Source organism: Symphalangus syndactylus, chromosome 12 (genome assembly GCF_028878055.3).
Source record: "Symphalangus syndactylus isolate Jambi chromosome 12, NHGRI_mSymSyn1-v2.1_pri, whole genome shotgun sequence".
In the NCBI taxonomy this organism is placed as follows: Eukaryota; Metazoa; Chordata; class Mammalia; order Primates; family Hylobatidae; genus Symphalangus; species Symphalangus syndactylus.
This window is the reverse complement of record NC_072441.2, coordinates 136,585,998-136,609,631: the sequence shown is the minus strand read 5'-3', so window position 1 is coordinate 136,609,631 and position 23,634 is coordinate 136,585,998. Positions and strand designations below refer to the sequence as shown.

The 23,634-nt window shown below is 41.4% G+C and overlaps 2 protein-coding genes across 17 annotated transcripts in view; one reads left to right on the top strand and one right to left on the bottom strand.

Annotated features, from left to right (window-relative positions):
* Nucleotides 1-23,634, bottom strand: part of SCMH1 (Scm polycomb group protein homolog 1) — a 205,918-nt gene that overhangs the window by 20,826 nt on the left and 161,458 nt on the right. For all 14 annotated transcript variants that reach the window (XM_055254815.2, XM_055254817.2, XM_063625167.1 and 11 more), the window contains one exon: nt 597-797. In XM_055254815.2, the coding sequence (XP_055110790.1) occupies nt 597-797 (201 nt within the window). The remainder of the gene's footprint in view (nt 1-596; nt 798-23,634) is intronic.
* Nucleotides 1-23,634, top strand: part of CTPS1 (CTP synthase 1) — a 132,137-nt gene that overhangs the window by 67,967 nt on the left and 40,536 nt on the right. For 2 of the 3 annotated variants that reach the window (XM_055254830.2, XM_063625173.1), the window contains exon 18: nt 9,507-10,117. The exons of the other annotated variant lie outside the window; for it this stretch is intronic. In XM_055254830.2, coding sequence (XP_055110805.1) covers nt 9,507-9,570 — 64 coding nt within the window. In that variant the 3' untranslated portion in view covers nt 9,571-10,117. Of the gene's footprint in view, nt 1-9,506; nt 10,118-23,634 lie in introns of those variants that run through there. 3 annotated transcript variants of the gene reach the window in all.

Below are 23,634 nucleotides of genomic sequence, written 5' to 3'. Positions count from 1 at the left end.
ATAGGTTTAGTGGCTAAATAGGATTTTGGATTTAGGAAAACTGAAACAGAATCAGGACACAGGAGAAAAAGTGAGTATTCTGTGAGAGCAAAAAACACTGTGCCACTGAATCAAACTCTCATAGCAGTAAATAAAAAGGAAATGACTTTTCCCAACCACCCTGGGATTTAATTCTCTTCTACTGGGCCTGGTTTAGGACCAGGAAGCTAAGGCATCAAAGGAATGACAGAGGAGTTCAGTGGTTCCTGAGACCAGGTGGGAGGCTGCAACAGTCTGGAGAAACCCTCCTGCTGCCACAACATAGCCCCCTCTGGATTCTTTCTCCTATACTTTCTGTACGGACAGGTCAATCAGGTAGATGGGGGGAATCAGTTTAGCGGCTCAGTGAAGCAGAATCTGTGGGTATTCTCCTTGGCAGAGGTATACATAAGGCTCAGAGCGGCTCTTGGGGGGATGGAGAAGAGGAATGGAATACCTTCACATTTTTCCAGAGCCTGCAGGTATGAAGTGGGAACCAGGATGCCTTACAAGAAATCAACCAGTTGAGAAGGCGGATCCTTCTGGCTGGGAGGCAGTATGAGCCAAAGTGTGCTTACCTGAGATAACCTCACCACCATGGCCTTGCTTGAGGAAGCTGAAGACGGTTTTCTGGTGATAAGCACAGTCGATACAGGCCTGGACAGCCTGCTGCAACACCACAGAGGCACGGGCTGGTCCAAAATGGTCAGGGAGTTGCTGGACCTTCTTCTTATCTAAGTGGGGGCCTGTGCTGCCATTCTTGTTCAAGTAGATACAAACTATGGGAGACAAAGAATCAAAGAAGCTTCAAGAATCTCTGGGATAGAGAAGTCAGAGAATGGTATCCTATTCCATCTTTTATACCTTGGCCTCTGGTTCCTAACAGAATTCCTAGCAGCTGAGCTGTTGAAATGCTGTGGGAGGTAGAGGGTGGAGGGTCAAGAAAAGGCTGTGCCCAGCTACTGCCAACCCAAACTGCATGATCAAAGTCTGTGGGAAGGAAGACTGGAAGAGTGGCCCAGACCAAAGGCCGAGACACAGAGTTTGCACTTTGTCTTCTGTGCACTGAAAAGAAAATCTAGACAATTCCCCACTTGTACGTACTTCCATTTTTTTGTACTTGGTTGCCTCACATATTCTTTGTACCTCTTACCATATATGTGTAAGGAGCTGTGGGGCAATGGCAATATTAGCAAGGGCATATGTGTGTGTGTGTGTGTGTGTGTGTGTGAGAGTGCGTGTGTGTATGTATGTCATTGGATTTAGAATAGTTGCACCACTGATCATTTGCCTTGCTTTCTGTTTTGGGCCTTAGAGTCCCTTTGTTACCTTCTACATCAACACTCATGCCCAAAGAATATAGTAAAAAAAAAAAAAAAAAATTGGATTAAAGAAAAAAGTTGGGCCGGGCGTGGTGGCTCATGCCTGTAATCTTACCAGCACTTTGGGAGGCTGAGGCAGGCAGATCACGAGGTCAGGAGTTCGAGACCAGCCTGGCTAAGATGGTGAAACCCTGTCTCCGCTAAAAAAAAAAAAAAAAAAAAAAAAAAAATAGCTGGGCATGGTGGCGGGCGCGTGTAATCCCAGCTACTCGGGAGGCTGAGGCAGGAGAATTGCTTGAAGCCGGAAGGCAGAGCTTGCAGTGAGCCGAGATCACGCCACTGCACACCAGCCTGGGGGACAGAGTGAGAATTGGTCTCCAAAAAAAAAGTTGGGTGCAGTGGCTCACGTCTGTAATCACAGCACTTTGTGAGGCTGAGGCGGGAGGATCACTTAAAGCCAGGAGTTTGAGACCAGCCTGGGCAACACAGTGAGACCACATCTTTACAAAAAATTTGCTAGGTGTGGTGGCATGTGCCTGTGGTCCCAGCTACTTGGGAGGCTGAGGTGGGAGAACTGCTTGAGCCCAGGAGTTCAAGGCTGCAGTGAGCTGTAATCGCGCCACCGCACTCCAGCCTGGATGACAGAGACCCTGTCTCTAAAAAAAAAAAAAAAAAAGTGAAAAGAGCCTGAGGGTCCCAAGACAGCTAAGCACTCTCCTACCTACTGGCCTCCACCTGGCACTGCAGTGGGGAAGGGGTGCAGTGGGCACAGGAGACTGAGGCAGTCCTAACAGAGTTGTCTCTGGAGTTGTTCTTTCCTCAGGACCCACAGCAACCTGGTCAGCAATGACATTTTCTCCTCCATCTGCTTTCCAGCTTCCCATTTGAGTACTGCATACTCTTCTTTCTTGTGTGGTTGTGGCTCACTAGCTGAAGGGGTAGAAGGGCAAAAGTCTCTTTGCTATTAAAGGTAGAAAAGATAAGAGCAGTAGCTGTGTGGCCCGTGGATGGACTGTTGTTCTCTTTGGGTCTCAGGTTCACCACCTGAAAAATGAAGTGACTGAGCCAGATGCTGTCTGAGGATTCTCCACCTTCATAATTCTAATTCTAAGGAGAACCAACATGGACAGAAGAAATGGAAAACAGAAAGTAGGGAGGTGATATGTGGAAAGTGACAGGAGAAACATAAAAACAAAAAGAAGAAAAGGGTAAACAAGATGAACTGAACAAATACATTTAACTCTGTTCTCTCCAAAAACTCACTAAAATGAGCCAGATAATACGAGAGGAGATGACAATAAAATTAGGAAGGTGGAAAGCAGACTGGAAAGGTAGCGACTGACTCAACAGACCCAACAAAGCTGTATACCCTAAAGCAGGAGTGGAGAGTGATGAGAACCACGCTCTCATAATTTGCAAAAGGCCTAATAATTGGCAGAGTTGGTGCCTCTGGAGGTGAGTGTGAGGAGGATCTAAGAAAAGAAGGATTAACTGAAGTCTTTTAAGAAACAGGATTTTCACATCTAGTAATGTGACTCTTACTGAAATAACTAAAAATGCAGGAATCCAGAGAGATAAAAGAGTAATAAGCAAAAACAAGTGTCTACGAAAAGACACCTATAAGAATGTTCATAATAGTTTATTCATAATAACCCCAAACTAGAACCAACCCAAATATCCACCAAAAAGAGAAGACATACAAATTGTGGTACAGTCATATGCCACATAATGACATTTTGGTCAATGGCAGACTGCATATATGAATGACAGTGTTCCCATAGGAGCTGAAAAATTCCTATCACCTAGTGACCTTGTAGCCAATGTAAAGTCATAGCACAATGCATTACTCATATGTTTGTGTGGAAGCTGGTGTAAACAAACCTACTGCACCGCCAGGCATATAAAAGAGTATAGCATATAGGATTATGTAGAGTACATAATACTTGATAACATAATAAATGACTATGTTACTGATTTGTGTATTTAGTATAGTTCTTATCATTATTGTAGAGTGTACTCCTACTTATTAAAAAAGTTAAGTGTAAAACAGCCTCAGGCAGGTCCTTCAGGAGGTATTCCAGGAGAAAGCATTGTTATCACAGGATGACAGCTCCATGCATGTTATTGTCCCTGAAGACCTTCCAGTGGGACAAGATATGGAGATAGGAAACAGTGACATTGATGATCCTGATCTTGTGTAGGCCTAGGCTAATGTGTGTGTATGTCTTGGGTTTTAACAAAAAAGTTTAAAAAGTAAAAAAATAAAATAAATCTAAAAGTTTTTTAAATAAAAAAGCTTACAGAATAAAGATAAAAATAAAATATTTTTGTACAGCTATAAAGTATGTTTGTATTTTAAGCTAAGTGTTATTAAAAGAGTCAAAAAGTTAAAAAGTTTTTAATGTAAAAAAGTTACAGTACGCTAAGGTTAACTTATTATTGAAGAAAATTTAAAAAAAATTTAGTGTAGCCAAAGTGTACAGTGTTTATAAAGTCTACAGTAGTGTACAGTAATATCCTAGGCCTTCACATTCACTCACCACTCATTCACCACTCACTCAGAGCAACTTCTAGTATTGCAAGCTCCATTCATGGTAAGTACCCTGTATAGGTGTACCATTTAAAAAATCTTTTAAACCATAATTTTACTGTATCCTTTTTATTTTTATACATGTTTAGATACACAAATACTTACCATTGTGCTGCAACTGCCTATAGCACAGTAACATGCTATACAGGTTTGTAGCCTAGGAGCAATGGGCTATACCATCTAGGTTTGAGTAAGTACGCTATGACAGGCGTCCCCAACCCCCAGGCTGAAGACCAATACGGGGGTCTACAGCCTGTTAGGAAAGGGGCTGCACAGCAGGAGTTGAGCAGCAGGTGAGTGAGCATTACTACTTGAGCTCTGCCTCCTGTCAGATCTGCAGTGGCATTAAATCCTCATAGGAGCATGAACCCTATTATAAACTGCGCATGCGAGGGATCTTGGTTGTGTGCTCCTTATGAGAATCTAATTAATGGCTGATGATCTGAGGTGGAACAGTTTCATCCTGAAACCATCCCCCCTGCCACTGGTCCATGGAAAACCTGTCTTCCATAAAACTAGTCCCTGGTGCCAAAAAGGTTGAAGATTGATGTACTATGATGTTCACAAAATGAGGATATTGGCTAATGATGCATTTCTCTGATCATATCCCCGTGATTAAGCAATAAGTGAGTGTATATTCATTTAATGGAGTATCACTTGGCAGTAAAAAAGAAGGAACTACTGATAGGCACAAGAACATGGGTGCTTTTTAAAACATTGAGTGAAATAAACCAGATACAAAGAGTACATATAGTATGATTCATTTATAGTAAGTTCAAGAACAGGGAAATCTAATCTATGGTGATAAAAATCAGCATAAAGGTGGAAGTGGAGACCAACTGTAAGGAGGCATGAGGGAACTTTGGGGGTGGCAGAAATGTCTTCCATCTTCCTTGGAGTTGTAGTTACATGGGTGCTTAAACTCATTAAATTGTAGGCTTTTTTTTTTTTTTTTTTTTTTCTGGAGACAGAGTCTCTCTCTGTCGCGCAGGCTGGAGTGCAGTGGTGCGATCTTCGCTCACTGCAACCTCTGCCTCCCAGATTTAAGTGATTCTCCTGCCTCAGCCTCCCGAGTAGCTGGGATTACAGGCACGTGCCATCACGCGAGGCTAATTTTTGTATTTTTAGTAGAGATGGGGTTTCACCATGTTGGTCAGGCTGGTCTCGAACTCCTGACCTCGTGATCTGCCCGCCTCAGCCTCCCAAAGTGCTGGGATTACAGGTGTGAGCCACTGTGCCCGGCCAAATTGTATGCTTAAGATCGTACATGTCACTAAATGTAGAAACTTTACCTCAGTTAAAATACACAAAAAGGAAATAATATAACTAGTCTGGTGATGACTTAAAAAAAATCTACATGGATTAAATGATGAAATATAAAAGGCAGAACTATAAAGCCTTTAGACTATGCGGAAACAACACTGTACCAGTTTCTGGGTCTAAGGATTAAGAAACTGACAACTTCTACTTCCTGTTTCTTGGGACATTTGCTTTGAGACCCCAACTACCATGTGTGAGGAAGCAAAGCCACCCTGTAGGGAGGTCCATTTAAACCAACAGCCAGAACGAGCTGGTCGGCCATGTGGTGAAAGTGGATCCTTCAGTTCTAGTCAAGCCACCCCAGCTGACGCTGCATGCAACAGAGACAAGCTGTCTCCACCCAGGCCTGCCCACATTGTTGTATTAAACCATGAAATTCTGTGGTGGTTGTTACATGGCAAAAGATTATTGGGACAGATTCTGATACCAGAAATAGGGTGCTGCAGTAACAAAAGCCTGACACACATGGCATTGGCTCTGGACCTGGGGAGCAGAAAGAAGCATAAAAGACCACGGAGTGTCAGTGAAAACTGAAGAAGCCTCAAGGAGAGTTTTAATGGAAGCCTAAAGGTTTTTTTTTTTTTTTTTTGAGACGGAGTCTTGCTCTGTCGCCCAGGCTGGAGTGCAGTGGCGCCATCTCGGCTCACTGCAAGCTCCGCCTCCCGGGTTCACGCCTTTCTCCTGCCTCAGCCTCCCGAGTAGCTGGGACTACAGGCACCCGCCACCACGCCTGGCTAAGTTTTTGTATTTTTAGTAGAGACGGGGTTTCACCATGTTAGCCAGGATGGTCTCGATCTCCTGACCTCGTGATCTGCCTGCCTCGGCCTCCCAAAGTGCTGGGATTACAGGCGTGAGCCACCGCGCCCAGCCTAAAGGTTCTTAATGAGGCTGTCAGTGAAGGTTTAAGGGAAAGTGAATAAAATCTTATTGGAAGATCGATGAAAGGGGAAGTGTTGAAAGTTTGATAGGACTGTTGCCTATAGTAACATGGAAATAAGAAATATTCCTGATGAACTCAAGGAAATAGCTAAGGAGATTTCCACACAAAATAAGGAAAGTATCACCTGGCTTCTCCCTGCTTATGATAAAATGCAAGACAAGAGATGAGCTTAAAAACATGTACACACACCCCTCCACATACCTCCAGGACCTGCAGAATATACAGATAAAATTTCTTATTTCTAGTTTCTCCATAAGGCAAAAAACTATAAATTATGAAAGGATTTCAACTGTAGAAAAGGACAGTAAAATTCTTTAAGATGTAAGAAAGATGTAAGACTATGCTGTGCAGACTCTCAGGCCTAAAAGGTTCTCTAAGAATCTCAAGGGCAAGCCTCACAGGTTCTTTTCCTTAAACAACAGGATTTTTAAGAATCTTAAGAGTATTGTCCTATGCTACCCTTGACCACTATTTTACCATTTCTTTGCAAACAGTGTTCACGTTTTCATATTTTTTCCCTAACTAAACCACCAAAGAAAGAAATTTTGTATGTATATACAGTATGTGTGTGTGTGTGTGTATGTACACAAAGTCATGATATAGTAGAATGCAACTACTTTCTTTTTCTACCAAACGAAAGGTTTTATTTGCTGTGAAATAAACCAGAAGTTTAAAAAACCCTGTAGTGATTAAGCATACTTAAACACTCCTTGTTTGTAGATTCACTTTCAACCTTAAAAATTAATACCGGTTTGCATAAGCCAATATCTGAAAAGAATAGAAAATGTTGATGGCAAGCAACAGCTATTAAGACTGATGTGACGGATGCATTTGTTTTGCAGTGGTGGCTGGCCTAGGCAGGTTTGGATCTGTGAAGAATTGATTCATTTTCAAAATTATTCCATAAAGTTAAGAAGTTATACTTTAAAGGCAACAGGTCATACAGTTCTTTAAATTTGATCAACTGTAGCTTTATTTAAAGCAAATATAAATCATAGATGAAGTTATTTTAAACATTATCTTAGAATATAGAGATTTTTTAAAAATGCTAATAAGCACAGTTAATTCTAAAATGAGAGGATTGTTACAGGAGGGAGACGTTACAGTTAATCCACAATCAACATTTTGATGGTAGGGAAAAAACTGCGTAAAAACTATTGCATTATGTATGATAAGAAAGTAAGTATTCCAAAGGGATAATCTTGCATATTAAGAAAACTCCAAATAATCTTTAAATTGCCTTGAAAAATAAACCTCTGTGACTGCTGAGCGGGCAGAGTGCTTACCCTTGGTTGTCTTGATTTTATATAGGTATTTCTAAGGGGAGAAAAAGGGGTCAGACAGAGTAATACGATACATTTTCTTAAAAACTTCTCTAAGTTGCACAAAATTGAACAATCATCAAGCACTTATTTACTGGCTAATGTTGAATAAATTAGGGTGCCTTCATCTGGGTTTTCTTTAGTACCTAAGTCTACAACCATTTCTCTTTTTCTGTTGTGTTTTGAACTCCACATTGCAATACTCTGTTGTCATGGAATACAACCTTTAGATGTTTACTGCTGAAGTAGGTCAGAAATTGTATTATTTGATTTGCCTCAAACATCCACTGTAATGTTACATGCACCTTTTTTGAAGCATGAACTCTGAATTACGTTTTTATAAATCTGACTAGGCAAACGTAGATTCTGGTTTCACACAATGGATTTATTTTGTCTCTCAGTCTCCATTTTAACAGTGCTTTTGAAGTTTATACAGAAAGCTTTAAAAGTTAGTTTGTGCCCTTGGTTTTTATTCTTACAACTGCTAAAATACCTCTGTAAGCCTTATCCTTTATTCTTTCATATGTTGTATAATAAATGTATAGGTTTCATTGACCAATTAAAATGTTGGGTGTCTGTAAATGAGACCAAAACATGGGTGGCTTTTTTCATAAAATAATTTCTATTGGGGGTTACTGTTCAATGACAGCAGGTAACCTATAACTGTGAATGCTTCGTGTTGTCAGTATTTGCATTACATTCATAAAAGTGTGCAAGTCCTGTGACTCCCAGCTTAACTGAAATACTGTTATGCCACCTAACTTGAGTACAGCAAACTGGTTTTAGGTTTCAATGAAATTGATAATTGATGTAAAATGATATCCCATAAATAAAAAGTATTTGTGTTTGGTTTCAAAACAAAACAAAACAAAAAAAGAGTATTGTCCTACAGCCCCTGAATAGGAAGCCCAAAGTAGAGAAGGGCTTATCATTAAAAGACTTGTAGTTGTGGCTTTTGCCTAATGAAGTGAACTCTGATAGTTCAAAGAAAACCTCTCAAATTTCTTTTGTTTTAAATTAGAGACAGGGTCTTGCTCTGTCATCCAGGCTGGAGTGCAGTGGCATGCATGATCATAGCTCACTGCCACCTCGGCCTCCAGGGCTCAATCAGTCCTCCCACCTCAGCCTCCTGAGTAGCTGGTACCACAGGCGTGCATCATCGTGTCCAACTAATTTTTACTTTGTTGTAGAGAGGAGTTCTCACTATGTTGCCCAGGCTGGTTTCAAACACATGGGCTCAAGGAATCCTCCCACCTTGGCCTCCCAAAGTGCTGGCATTATGGGTGTGAGCCACTGCACCTAGCTGAAAAACCTCTCACATTTCTAAGAGAATCATTCTGGCAGAAGCATTGACAGCTTGGACTAAAAGCAAGAAAGATGGTACAAAATGGAAAAAATCCTTTGGATGCCCAACCTTATACAGGCAGGAAGGAAACTAAAAAGGCAATCTCAGTTTTCTTATGGAAAAAAAGGATGATTCAGAGGATAAAACCAAGATCCATGGAAAACAACTCCCAGAAAGTAATACTGGACCTAATTAAGGAGTTGGCCAACATGTGGCCAGTTGGATTTTGGAATTCCTTTTTTTTGAGACGGAGTCTCACTCTGTCGCCCAGGCTGGAGTGCAGTGGTGCGATCTCAGCTCACTGCAAGCTCCGCCTCCTGGGTTCACACCATTCTCCTGCCTCAGCCTCCTGAGTAGCTGGGACTACAGGCGCCCACCACCACGCCCGGCTAATTTTTTGTATTTTTAGTAGAGATGGGGTTTCACTGTGTTAGCCAGGAGCTCGTGATCTGCCCGCCTTGGCCTCCCAAAGTGCTGCGATTACAGGCGTGAGCCACAGCGCCTGGCCGCAGAATTTCTATAGACCAGTGACTGCTGCATGCCTTCAGGTTTCCTCCCTTTGGAAAAGAAAGTATCTATAAATGTTACCTCGTGTCTGTTGCACCACTGTGTGTTAGGTAGGAAGTGAGCAGACAACTTATTTCTTTAGTTCACAGGTCGTCGAGACTAGAAGAACCACACTGAAGGAGGTATCCTTGACAAACCACACCTAAGCGGCATCGTGTACTGGGACCTGATTTAGATGATGAGATCCTAGACCTTGAGGCTACTGGTGTAAAAGGATGAGACTTCTGATGGGGAATCTTGTGAGGGCAAGAATAAATTTTGCAAGTGGAAAAAATGTTAATAATCCATGTCCAGAGAATAGAGAGGTAGTTTTAAAATATGGCCCATATTATTTGACCCTCTTCCTATTGAGAGGTGGGGTCTACTCCTCTCCCCTTGAAGCTGGGCTCTGTGACTGATTGATCAATAGAATATGGTGGCAATGATGCTATGCTAAGTTTGAGGCTCAGGCCTTAAGAAAATGGTAGCTTCCACTTCCTATCTCTTGAGAAACTTGCTCTAGGAAAGCAGCCACCATAGTATGGCAAAGCCCAAGCTATCCTTTGGCGAGAACCAACAGGCAGCATGAGTTCTGCTAGTTATGTGAATGGAATTATCATAAGCCCCAATTGAGCTACCCCCAACTGATGCCATGTGGCGCAGAGATGAACTGTATTCATTTTAATATAGAATATATTGATCTTTTCCTTTATAGTTTATGCTTATTGTCTTATTTTAAAAATCCTTCCCAATCTTGAGGTCATAAGGATATTTGTGTATACTGTCATTTTTTTTTTACTAGATCCATTAAATCAGAATTGGAGGTTATTAAAAAAATTCAGAGAAAGGTCTGGCACATAAGGAGTTTGGAAGTTGCCACTCCATCCTAACAACCAGTAAAAAGCTGAATAAGCTGAAAAGTCAACAATCCTTATATCTGTCAGAGAAGTAAGGTCTCAGGGCAAACAGCCCCCAAATTTGAAGAGATAGACAGGTGAATAAGCCGAAGTCTCTGGAACCAGTGCTAGGGCAGGAAAACCTAAACTGTACTTGATGACTTGTCAGAGGCTCAGTGTGAAGAAGTTTGAGATTAAAACTCCAGGGAGTCCCAGTCATTGGGGAGGAGGGGGAAACTTTTGTGAGTTTTGCCTCCAGGAGCTCAACCGGATTCTCACAGTAAATGTAAGAGAAAAATACCCTCATGCTTCTGGCAGGGAGAGGGGAAAAGGAACCATTTTGAAATATACTAGAGCACTCTGTTCTCAACGAGGTCTTCCCTCAGGAGAAACTATTTTACCACAGCCTAAACTATTAGGGATTTTTCAGAGCCTAACTGATCTGGAAGAAGAGAAATAACCAACTCCAGCCAATGCTAGCCTTCCATTCGGGAGAAGAGAAATACCGCACTCCAGGCCACTCTATCCAACCCAAAGAGGTGGGGGCGGGGACTAGAAGCACTTGTTAAGTTCACAGCCCAGGGGCAAAGGCTCATTGAAAGACTGAGATTTAGTCATAGGACTGTAGAATGCTTCCCATTTCTCCACATCACTGAAGACCTATTTACCATGTTTTTGTTTGTTTGTTTTTTGAGACAATCTTGCTCTGTTGCCCAGGCCAGAGTGCAGTGGCATGATCTCGGCTCCCTGCAACCTCTGCCTCCCGGGTTCAAGTGATTCTCCTGCTTCAGCCTCCACCACCATGTCTGGCTTTTTTTTTTTTTTTTTTTTTTTTTTTTTGTATTTTTAGTACAGGCAAGGTTTTGCCATGTTGCCAGGCTGGCCTCAAACTCCTGACCTCAAGTGATCTACCCACCTTCACCTCCCAAAGTACTGGGATTACAGGCGTGAGCCAGTGCACCTGGCCCTACCATGGTTCCTTTTACCCAGTACATCATGTCCAGTTATCACACAAAAAAAGATATACTCAAGGACAAAAAACACAGTTTGAAGAAAAAGCAGCACACTCAGATATGGCAGGGATGCTGGAATTATCAGACTGGGAATTTAAAACAACTATGATTAACATGCTGGGGGCTCTAATGAATAAAGTAGACAACGTGCAAGAACAGATGGGCAATGTAAGCAGGGAGATGGAAATTCCAAGAAAAAATTAAAAAGAAACACCAGAGATCAAAAATACTGTAACAGAAATAAAGAATGGGATGGGTATGGTGGCTCACACCTAGCACTTTCAGGGGGTCAAGGCCAGTGGATTGAGCGAGCTCAAGAGTTCAATACCAGCCTGGGCAACATGGCAAAACCTTGTCTCTACTAAAATTACAAAAAATCAGCCAGGTGTGGTGGCGTGCGCCTGTATTCCCAGCTACTCAGGAGGCTGAGGTGGGAGGATCACCTGAGTGCGGGAAGTTGAGGCTGCAGTGAGCTGTGACTGCACATTGCACTCCAGCCTGAGAGACAGAGGGAGATTCTGTCTCAAAAAAGAAAAGAAAAAAAATGAAATGAAGAATGCCTTTTATTGGCCCATTATTAGGTTAGACATGCTAAGGAAAGAATTGCTGCATTTGAGCATGATAACTGAATGAGTGACTGAAGAAATGGTCTCAATCAATCAAGGTTTATTAAGCCAGCTTTGGAGTATGTCTGGGGAAGTATGAGCCACAGACACATCTGTGACTGTTCCAAAGAGGCTTTCAGGATTTTAGTGTTTATACATTTTCTTTCTTGTTTTTGTTTTTTTTTGAGACACAGTCTCGCTCTATCACCCAGGCTGGAGTGCAGTGGCACAATCTCGGCTCACTGCAACCTCCGCCTCCCAGGTTCAAGCAATTCTCCTGCTTCAGCCTCCTGAGTTGCTGGGACTACAGGTGCGTGCCACCACACCTGGCTAATTCTTTGTATATTTAGTAGAGACGGGGTTTCACCATGTTAGCCAGGATGGTCTCGATCTCCTGACCTTGTGATCCACCCGCCTCAGCCTCCCAAAGTGCTGGGATTACAGGTGTAAGCCACCATGCTCGGCCTTATTTATACATTTTCTTAAAGGAGGGCAGGTAGGCGGTAAGGGGAATGGTTACATTCTTGTGAGACTTTAGTAAGTACTTGGCAAATCTACATTTTACATAAGATAATGTGAATGTTTGAAGAGCAAAAACGGAGTAAAGTAAGAATCAATTATGCAGACATCTCTGGGTTGGTGGAGGAATGACTGGTCCCCTTTGTCTTTGTTCTGCACCTGAGAAGATATGATACTGACATTATCAGTGTGGAGTTTAAGAGCTAGACTTAGATTATAGACCTGAAGTTGCAGCTGGTGTGTCCTTGCTTGTGGGAGACCATCAAAGAGTTTACTTGTGAATGATCTGTGCAGGCAGTCCTTCATGGATGCCTGAGGCTCTTTACCTTTCCTTTGGGGATCTGGCTAATGCATAATGCTAGTAACAGCTATTCATCTGGAAGATGGTGTTACATGGCTTAACCCCCAGGTTTACCCTTCCCTGTTGCATAAGTGATACAGACACGAGACAGAGAAATACTGGGTAGAAGAGGGCAGTTCCCTGGCAAAGGCCCCACCCCCAAGCCTGGAAACCCACAGCACTAAATGGGAACAGACATTCCTGTTTTTGTGCCCAAATGTTACCTTTTGGCCTGCCATGCCCCCTTATCCTGTACCCATATAAACCCCAAACCCCAGGATCGATGAGCAGAAGAGTGGCAGAATGGCACAGCAGAAAAGGAGGGAAGAGAAGGAACATCTGAACATCAAGAGGAGTTTGGCTGGGGATGGTCAGAGAGGAGATCGGCTGCTGGTCAGCCAAACTCCAGGAAGATCATCTTCCCACTCCATCCCCTTTCCAGCTCCCCATCCATCCCGCTGAGAGCCACCTCCACCACTCAATAAAACCCTCCACATTCACCACTCTTCAAGTCTGTGTGTGACCTGATTCTTCCTGGATGCCAGACAAGAACCTGGGTACCAAGAGAGCACTGAGCTGGTTTACACTTAAGCCATGTGTGGATGGCAGATCTAAAAGAGCACTGTAGCATGCCCACTGGGGCTTCAGGAGTTACAGGCACCCACCCTTAGATGCTACTGTGGGGCCGGTGACCCAAAAGTGCTCATCCTGGCTCCTGCACTTGCCCATCTACATGTTCCCCCTCTTGTAAGGGGTTTGAGTGCACGGTGCTGAAAAGACAAGCCACACCCCTACTGCATGTCCTTTGAGGGAGGTCAGGGAACTCTCCCGTTTCATAAGGAATTTGGGGGGTCCAGAGAATTTCTAATTTTCCTTTACAAAGATATCTCAAGGGAAGGAAACGCCTAAAATTAAAAGCAAAGAGAAAAAAGACTGAAAAAAAAAACAACAGAATATTCAAGAACTGTGGGATAACTATAATAGATGTAATCTATATATAATGGTGATACCAGAAGGAAAAGAAAAAGAGAAAGGAATTGAAGCAATAATGACTGAGAATTTTCCCCAAATTAATGTCACACACCAAATCCCAGATTCAGGAAGCTCAGAGAATACCAGGAAGGAAAAATGCCAAAACCCCCCGACATCTACACCTAGGCATATCATTTTCAAACTACAAAAAATCAAAGATAAAGAAAAAATACTGAAACAGAATAGAGGAAAAAATTGCCTTACCTATAGAGGGGCAAAGACAAGAATTATATCTAATGTCTCATAAGAAACCATGCAAGCAAGAAGAGAGTGAAATATTTAAAGTGTTGAGAGAAAAAAACCCACCGACCTAAAGTTCTATACCCTGCAAAACTGTTCTTCAAATGTGAGGGAAAAAAAAAGACGAAGAAAAATTGAGGGAGTGTGTTGCCAGAAGACCTGCCTTGCAAGAAACATTAAAAGAGGTTCTTTAGAAAGACGGAAAATGATATAGATCAGAAACTTGGATCTATATAAAGAAAGGAAGAGCATCAGAGAAGAAATAAGTAAAGACGAAATTAATTATGACCTTTTTTAAAATTTCTTTCTTTTTTTGAGACAGGGTCTCACTCTGTCACCTAGGTTAGAGTGCAGTGGTGCTATCATAACTCACTGCAGCCTCAATCTCCCAGGCTCAAGTGATCCTCCTGCCTCAGCCTCCTGAGTAGCTTGGGGCTACAGGCATGCACCACCATGCTTGATTGATTTTTTAATTTTTATTTTTAGTAGAGAAGTCTTGCTACATTGTTGCCTAGGTGCCAAGACCTTCTTGCCAAGGTCTTGCTATGTTGTTGGTGACTCCTAAGCTCAAGTGATCAATCCTCCCAACTCGGCCTCCCAAAGTACTGAGATTAAAGATGTTAGCCACCATGCCTGGCCTATTTTTCTTAATCTTAATTCATCTGAAACCACCTTTGCAAAAGTTGTAATAGTGAGAAAATATGACAGTGAAAGAGATCTGATCTAATCAACTCCTATCTTGTCTTTAGCCTCCAAACTGCCCTTAATCATTCCTGGGCTTAGCACAAGCTAACTTTGGGAGACATTTAGTTTATAGTTTAAACGATAATAGCCCTTCCCCAAAACTAAACTGTCTTTGTAAAGCTAATGAAAGATCACCAGGTTAGGAGGATGAGAGGAGCTTGAATTCTGCTAAGGTGTAAATGTAAATGATTATTTTAAAAAATTTAAAAAAAACCAAGACCCAAGTTTATGTTGTCTACCAGAAACCTACTTTAAATATAAAGACATATATAGATTAAAAGTAAACGAGTAAAGAAAGGTATACCATGCTAACACTAATCAAAAGAAAGCTGGAGTAGCTATATTAACTTCAGACAGAGTAGAGTTCAGAGCAAGGAAAATTATCAGGGAAAGACAGGGGCATTACATAATAAGAGGCCAATTCTCCAAGAAGACATATCATTCCTTAATGTGTGTATACCTAACAGAGTGTCAGATATATGAGGCAAAAACAGACAGACCTGCAAGGAGAAACAGAGAAATCCACTATTATAGTTGGACACTTCAACACCCCCCATCAGAAATGGACACATCAAACACACATAAAATCAGTAAGGACATAATTGAACTCAATAGCCCCTCAATCAACTGAAATACAGTTGGCATCTATTGACTACTTCATCCAACAACAGCAGGATACATATTCTTTTCAAGCTCATGTAGAACATTCAGCAAGGTAGATCACATTCTGGACCATAAAACACATCTGAATATATTTTTTTAATTTTTAAAATTTCTCATGTTTTTTTTGAGACAGGGTCTCACTCTTTCACACAGGTTGGAGTACAGTGGTGTGATCTTGGCTCACTGCAACTTCTGTCTCCCAGGTTCAAGCGATCCTCACACTTCAGCCTCCTGAGTAGCTAGGACCACAGGTGCGTGCCACCACACCCGGCTAATTGTTTGAATTTTTGGTAGAGACAGGGTTTCACCATGTTGCGCAAGCTGGTCTCAAACTCCTGAGCCCAAGTGATCCACTGGCCTCAGCCTCCCAAAGTGCTGGAGTCACCACATCCAGCCTGAACAAATTTAAAAAAAATAATCATACAATGTCTTCTTTCAGAACACAACAGAATGATACATGAAAAAAAATCACCAAATAGAGATTAAACAATGCACTTCTAAATAACACATAGGTCAAAGAAGAAATAACAAGAGAAATTTTAAAAATATTTGGAAATGGCCAAGCGCGGTGGCTCATGCCTATAATCCTAGCACTTTGGGAGGCCGAGGTGGGTGGATCACTTGAGGTAAGGAGTTCGAATCCAGCCTGACCAACATGTTAAAACCCTGTCTCTACTAAAAATATAAAAAAATTAGGCTGGGTGCCTTGGCTCACAACTGTAATCTCAGCACTTTGGGAGGCCGAGGCAGGTGGATCACGAAGTCAGGAGTTCGAGACCGGCCTGGCCAACATGGTGAAACCCCATCTCTACTAAAAATACAAAAATTAGCTGGGCATGATGGCGCATGCCTGTAATCCTAGCTACTCAGGAGGCTGAGGAAGGAGAATTGCTTGAACCCAGGAGGCGGAGGTTGTAGTGAGCTGAGATCGGGCCACTGCACTCCAGCCTGGGGGACAGGGAGAGACTCCATCTCAGAAAAAAAAAAGAAAAAAGAAAAAAAATTAGCCAGATGTGGTGGCATGCGCCTGTAATCCCAGCTACTTGGGAGGCTGAGGCAGGAGAATTGCTTGAAGGTGGGAGGTGGAGGTTGCAGTGAGCTGCGATCACACTATTGCACTCCAGCCTGGGCGGCAGTGTGAGACTCCATCTCAAAAAAAAAAAAAAAAAATTGGAACTAAATGAAAATGAAAATAAAACTTATCAAAATTTGTGGGATAAAGGGTGCCTTATAGCACTGAATGCAGATATTAGAAAAGAAGATCTAAAAGCAACAATCTGAGCTTCCATCTTAGGAAACTAGAAAAAGAAGAGCAAATTAAATCCAAAGTAAGCAGAAAATAAAAAATCGTAAAGATTATAGAGCAGAAATCAATGAAATCAAAAATAGGAAATCAATAGAGGAAACAGGCCAGGCATGGTGACTCACGCCTGTAATCCCAGCACTTTGGGAGGCTGAGGCGGGCGGATCACGAGGTCAGAAGGTCAAGACCACCCTGGCTAACACAGTGAAACCCCGTCTCAACTAAAAATATAAAAAATTAGTTGGGCGTGGTGGCACATGTCTGTAGTCCCAGCTACTTGGGAGGCTGAGGCAGGAGAATCACTTGAACCTGGGAGGTGGAAGTTGCAGTGAGCCGAGATCGCACCACTGCACTCCAGCCTGGTTGACAGAGCGAGGTTCTGTCTAAAAAATAATAATAATAAAAAAAATCAATGAAACCAAAAGCTGGTTTGTTGAAAAGATAAATAAAATCAATTATACTCTAGCCAGGCTAACTAAACAAACAAACAAACAAAACAAACAACAAGCGGGATGACACAAATTACTAAATCAGAAATGATAAAGGGGACATCACTACAGATCCCACTGTCATTAAACAGATAATAAAGGAATACTATGAACAACTCTATGTCCGCAAATTTGATAACCTAGATGAAATGAACTAATTCCTTCAAAGACAGTCTGCCAAAACTCAAACAAGAATAGACAATCTGAATAGGTTTATATTTTTAAAAAACTGAATTAATTAAACCCAAACCTTGCAAAAAGGAAAGTACCAGGCCTAGATAGGTTCATTCGTGAATTCTACCAACATTTAAGGAAGAAATTATACCAATTCTTCAAAATCTATTTTAGAAGTTATTAATAGAAGCAGAAGGAATATTTTCTAACTTATTTTATCAAGCCAGCATTGTCCTCAACAAAGTATTATCAAATCAAACTGAACAATATAAAAAAGAATTATACACTATGACCAAATGAGATTTATCCAAAGTATGCACGGCTGACTCAACATTCAAAAATAAATTAATATAATCTATCATATCAACAGGCTAAGTAAGAAAAATCAGATAATCATATCGATAGATGCAGGAAAAGGATGTGACAATATCCAACACTCATTCATAATAAAAACGATTGGAAACTAGAAATAGAGGGGAACTTTCTCAACTTAATAAATAACATCTACAAAAAACCTAGAGCTAACATCATACTTAACGGTGAGAAACTAGAGGCTTTCCAACCAAAATCAGGAACAAGACAAGGATGTCCTCTCTTACCACTCCTCTTCAGCATCATACTGCAAGTCCTAGCTAATGCAGTAAGACAAAAAGTAAGATAAAAAGAATGCAGTTTGGGAAGGATGAAATAAAACTTTGTCCTCAGGTGACATGATTGTCTATGCAGAGAATATGAAATAATTAGCAACCAAAAAAATCCTGGAATTAGTGATTATAACAAGAATGCAGGATACGAAGCTAATATACAAAAAGTCAATCACTTTCCTATATAGCAGCAATGAACAAGTGAAATTTAAAATTAAAAAACACAATACAGGCCAGGCACAATGGCTCCCTGTAATCCCAATGCTTTGTGAGGCTGAAGCAGGAGGATTGTTTGAGGCCAGGAATTCAAGACCAGCCTGGGCAACATGGCAAGAAACCAACTCTATACAAAAAATAAAAATAAAAAAATTAGCCAGGCATGGTGGCATGTCTGTAGTTCTAGCTATCCAGCTCTAGCTACCCAGTTGAGGCAGGAGGATCGCTTCTGCCCAGGAGTTTGAGGCTGCGGAGAGCTGTGATCACACCACTGCACTCCAGCCTGGGCAACACAGGAAGACCCTATTTCAAAAAACAAAACAAAACAAACCCTCACAATACCATTTATGTTAGCACCAAAAAATGAAATACCTAGGTATAAGTTAAACAAAATATATATAACATTTATATGAGGAAAACTAGAAAAGTTTTTTGAAAGAAACGTAAAAAGAACTAAGTAAACAGATATTTTGTGTTCATGGATAAGAAGACTTAATATCGTCAGTTCTTTCCAACTCAATGTAGAGATTCACTGGAATCCTAATAAAAATCCCAGAATTTATTTTGTAGACAGCAACAAATTGAATCAGCTGGGGGTGGTGGCTCACACCTGTAATCGCAGCACTTTGGGAGATCAAGGTGGGAAGACTACATGAGCCCAGGAGTTTGAGACCTGGGCAACATAGTGAGACCCTGTCTCTACAAAATTAGCTAGGTATAGTGGCATGTGCCTGTAGTCCCAGCTACTCTGGAGGCTGAGGTGGGAGGATAGCTTAAGCCCAGGAAGACTGAGGCTGCAGTGAGCTGTAACTGTGCCACTGCGCTCCAGCCTAGGCAACAGAGTGCACCTCTGTTTCCACAACAATAGCAAACCAAACTGAATCAAAACTTTATATGAAGAGGCAAAAGACCCAGAACAAAGTCAGGAGGGCTGATACTACCTGACTTCAAGACTTATTGTAAAGCTACCATAATTAAGACAGTGTGGTATTGCCTAAAGAATAGACAGATCAATGGAACAGAATAGAGAGCCCAGAAATAAACCCACATAAATATAATCAGCTTATCTCTGACAAAAGAGTAAAGGCAATACAATAAAAAAGAGTCTTTTCAACAAATGGCTCTTGAACAACTGAACATTCACATGTAAAAAAGTGAATGTGAACCTAGACACAGAACCTACACTCTTGAAAAAAAGTAACCCCAAAAGGATAATAGACCTAAATGTAAAATGCAAACTATAAAATTCCTAGACAATCATATAGGAGAAAATCTAGATGACCTTGGGTTTGGCAATGACATTTTAGATAAGCCCCAGCTGCACCTTGCTCCCTGTTCACATCCCAGTTTCAGTCCTGGTGGTACTAGCTTCGCAGAACTGGCAGGTGCAGCCCACACCTCACTTGTGAGTCCTACCTATGGGAGCCCATTTCCAACTTCTGCCCTAGTCTAGGCAGTAACAGCTCAATTTTCCCTAACACCTCATTCCTGGTGCTGCTACGCCCCAGGACAGAATGCAGTCTGCCAATGGCTAGGATTGAAAATGGTGTGTCACTGTAGCTGCTTACGGCTCAGAAAGGGTGTGTGACCCAGTGCAAGCTCCTCCCCTGGAACAGTTCCCTCTCCTGGTCTTCTGGCAGCTCCCTATGTCAGTTTCAGGGGTTGGGAAGGTCAAGGGCTCTCGTTGCCAGGCATGCATGATTCCATACGTGGGGATGTGGGCTGCTAGAAGTCTCTTGCTTACCCTTGGGAAGTCACTTGCTGTTTCCTAACCAATCTCAGCTAGGTAGGCTGCTTCTCTTCTTTCTCCTTCCTTGCTTTCTGTGTTTCCTGTCACTTTCCTGTTGAATTCCAGTGTTCTATCTTAGATAATTTATCAGAAGTATGATTGTCTACACACTCTTTTGGTTTTTCTAAGTGGAGGAGGTGAGCATATGAAATGCTTCTAATCAGCCATCTTTTTTTGTTGTTGTTTTGGAGACACGGTGTAGCTCTGTCACCCAGACTGGAGTGCAGTGGTGTGATTTTGGCTCACTGCAACCTCTGCCCTGCCCCATCCCTGGAATCAAGTGATCCTCCCACCTCAGCCTCCCGAGTAGCTGGGACCACAGGTGCACATCAGCATGCCCAGCTGCCTATTTTTTTCGTATTTTTAGTAGAGATGGGGGTCTCATGATGTTGCTCAGGCTGGTCTTGAACTCCTGAGCTCAAGTGATACACCTGCCTCAGCCTCCCAAAGTGCTGGGATTACAGGCATGAGCCACTGTGCCCAGCCCTAGTCAGCCATCTTGAAACCCCTTTGGTTTCTTGCAAAACAAAACATACTCTTACTATTCAATCTAGCAGTTGTCTTCCTTGGTATTTATCCAAAGGAGTTGAAACCGTATGTCCACATAAAAACCTGCACACAGATATTTACAGCAGCTTTATTCACAATTGCAAAAACTTTGAAGCAACCAACATTCCCATAAGTAGGTGAGTGGATAAATAAACTGTGAAACATCTGGACAATGAAATATTTTTCAGTGCTAAAAAAAAAATGAGCTATCGGCCAGGCGTGGTGGCTCACATTTATAATCCCAGCACTTTGGGAGGCCAAGGTGGGCGGATCATGAGGTCAGGAGATCGAGACCATCCTGGCTGACATGGTGAAACCCTGTCTCTACTAAAAATACAAAAAATTAGTTGGGCGTGGTGGTGGATGCCTGTGGCCCCAGCTACTCGGGAGGCTGAGGCAGGAGAATGGCGTGAACCCGGGAGGTGGAGGTTGCAGTGAGCTGAGATTGCGCCACTGCACTCCAGCCTGGGCGACAGAGCAAGACTCCGTCTCAAAAAAAAAAAAAAAAAAAGAGCTATCAAGACATGAAAATACATGGAATAAATTTAAATGCATAATACTAAGTGAAAGAAGCCAATCTGAAAAGGTGGCATATTGTATGATTTCAACTATGTGACATTCTGGAAAAGACAAATCTATGGAGACAATAAACAGATCAGTGGTTGCCAAGGATTAGTGGGGAGGGAGGATGAATAGGCAGAGACCAGAGGGTTTTTAGGGCAGTGAAACTATTTTGTATTATACGTGATGGTGGATATATGTCGTTATACATTTGTCAAAACCCACAGAATGTAAAACACCAAGAGTAAACCCAAATGCAAACTATGGACATGGGTGATAATAACGAGTCAATGTAAATTCATCAGTGGTAGGAAATGTACCCTCTGGTGGAGGATGGTGAATGGGAGACAATGTATGTGTAGCGGCAGAGAGTATATAGGAAATCTCTGTATCTACCACTCAATTTTGCTGTGAATCGAAAACCGCTCTAAAAAATAAAAGTCTATTAAAAAATTTCAAAGAACAACAAAAAGAGCTCTTGATAACAAGATGCAAATCTCCAACCACGGGGAAGTAGAGTATAAGCATTTCCTAAATGTATATAACTAAATTTCCTAAATGTGTGTAAAATCCTTTTATGTAGAGCATTTTGCAGGTCTGGTGTTTCTACCAAACAGACTTTGGAAAATGCCACTGGAGTACTAAATAATTATAATTTAAAAAGCAAGATGGCAGAAATGAAAAACTCAATACAAAGTTTGGAAGATATAGTTGAGGAAAACTTGATGAAAGCTGACCAAAAGGCAAAGAATAGGGGTAAGAACAGAGATATGACTATTACAGAACCAGGTCAAGAGATTCAACAACTGAATAAACAGGTATGATGGGAGTGAACAGAGAAAAATAAGTGAAAGAAAATAATTGATTAAAGATTTTTTTTTTTTTTTTTGAGACAGAGTCTCGCACTATCACCCAGGCTGGAGTGCACTGGTACGATCTCGGCTCACTGCAAACTCCACCTCCCCAGCTCAAGCAGTTCTCATGCCACAGCCTCCTGAGTAGCTGGGACTACAGGCATGCGCCACCATGCCTGGCTAATTTTTGTATTTTGGTAGAGATGGGGTTTTGCCGTGTTGATCAGGCTGGTCTTGAATTCCTGGCCTCAAGTAATCCGTCCGTCTTGGCCTCCTAAAGTGCTGGGATTACAGGCGTGAGCCACCATGCTCAGCCAATTTTAAAAAATTTTATAAAATAAAAGTGTCCAGTATGGTAGGTGAAAATAATCCAAAGTGAAATTTTAGGGTACTGGGAATTAAGAGAAATTTCCAAGAGAATGAAGAGATTTCATACAAAACTAAATATGTAAATCTAAGAATGATGTACAGAAAACAAAGACCTTGGAAAGAGCAAACTGAGACCCTCACCAAAAAAGAGAGATGAACAGAATCTCAAGAAACTAAGAAGGCTCCAGGAGAGATTTCTTCTAGAGTATGACATGGATAGAATATATAATGTACTTGGACATAAAGAGAGATGTATACAGTAGGAAGAGAGTTTAAGGTTGAATTAATAAGTACACAGAAAAATAAACACATAACAAGGAAATCAACAAGATTTCCCCTGAAAATGAAATGTTGAGCAACAAAGGAAAAGTAATCATAGTATACTACATGGCTCAATTGAGAACAGCATTCAACTAGTTATAATAACAAAACACTGAATTTTGATCTAATTAAAATTATAATATCATGGAATTGGGGTAGGGAAATATGTGTGGGTGGATAAGGGGCAAGGAGATTAAGAAGAGTTAAATTCTCATCTTCTAGAGTGGGTAGTCATTAGAAAAATAACTAAAAAAGACAGCAATATAGACTTGCTATTTAGATACAGAGGTAAATAAAAACGTCAGTTAAATTGAAAGTGATTGCCTCTGGGGAATAGTAATTGATAGGGGGATACGAGGTGTGTTTGTTTTGTTTTTGTAATAAGTTGTGTAGACCCCTCATTCCTTTAAACTATGGATGTGTATAACTGATACAAATCAAAATACCTTTTAAAAAGTTCTCTACAGTTAAAAAAAATGAAAGGTAGGTAAAAGATAAATGTGGCACATCACATTCAGTCTGTGATAGCTTTTATTGTTAACATTTGAAGAGACTATAAAGGTTATTTGGACTAATCCTATCATTGTATAGATTATAAACTGAGGCTTAGATAGGGAAGTGATATCAAAGTCACACAAAGTGAATCAAGGCCCACTCAAGAGATGGCGACACAATGATCAATGAAAACTATTACAGCCTGACCATGGCAGGTTCTGTCATCTTCTGTCGGTTATTGGAAACTATGTCTGAGCCTTCCCTTCAGGCTCCTACATTCTAAGATTTGATTAGAGACATACTTAACTCCTTCTAAGAGAAAGACAACCCTAACTTCCATGGGGATCATGCCAATTGCTTAGACTTCCTAGAAGAAGATGGAGTGTGTCTGCTGAGTAACAGAATAGGGTTTCACA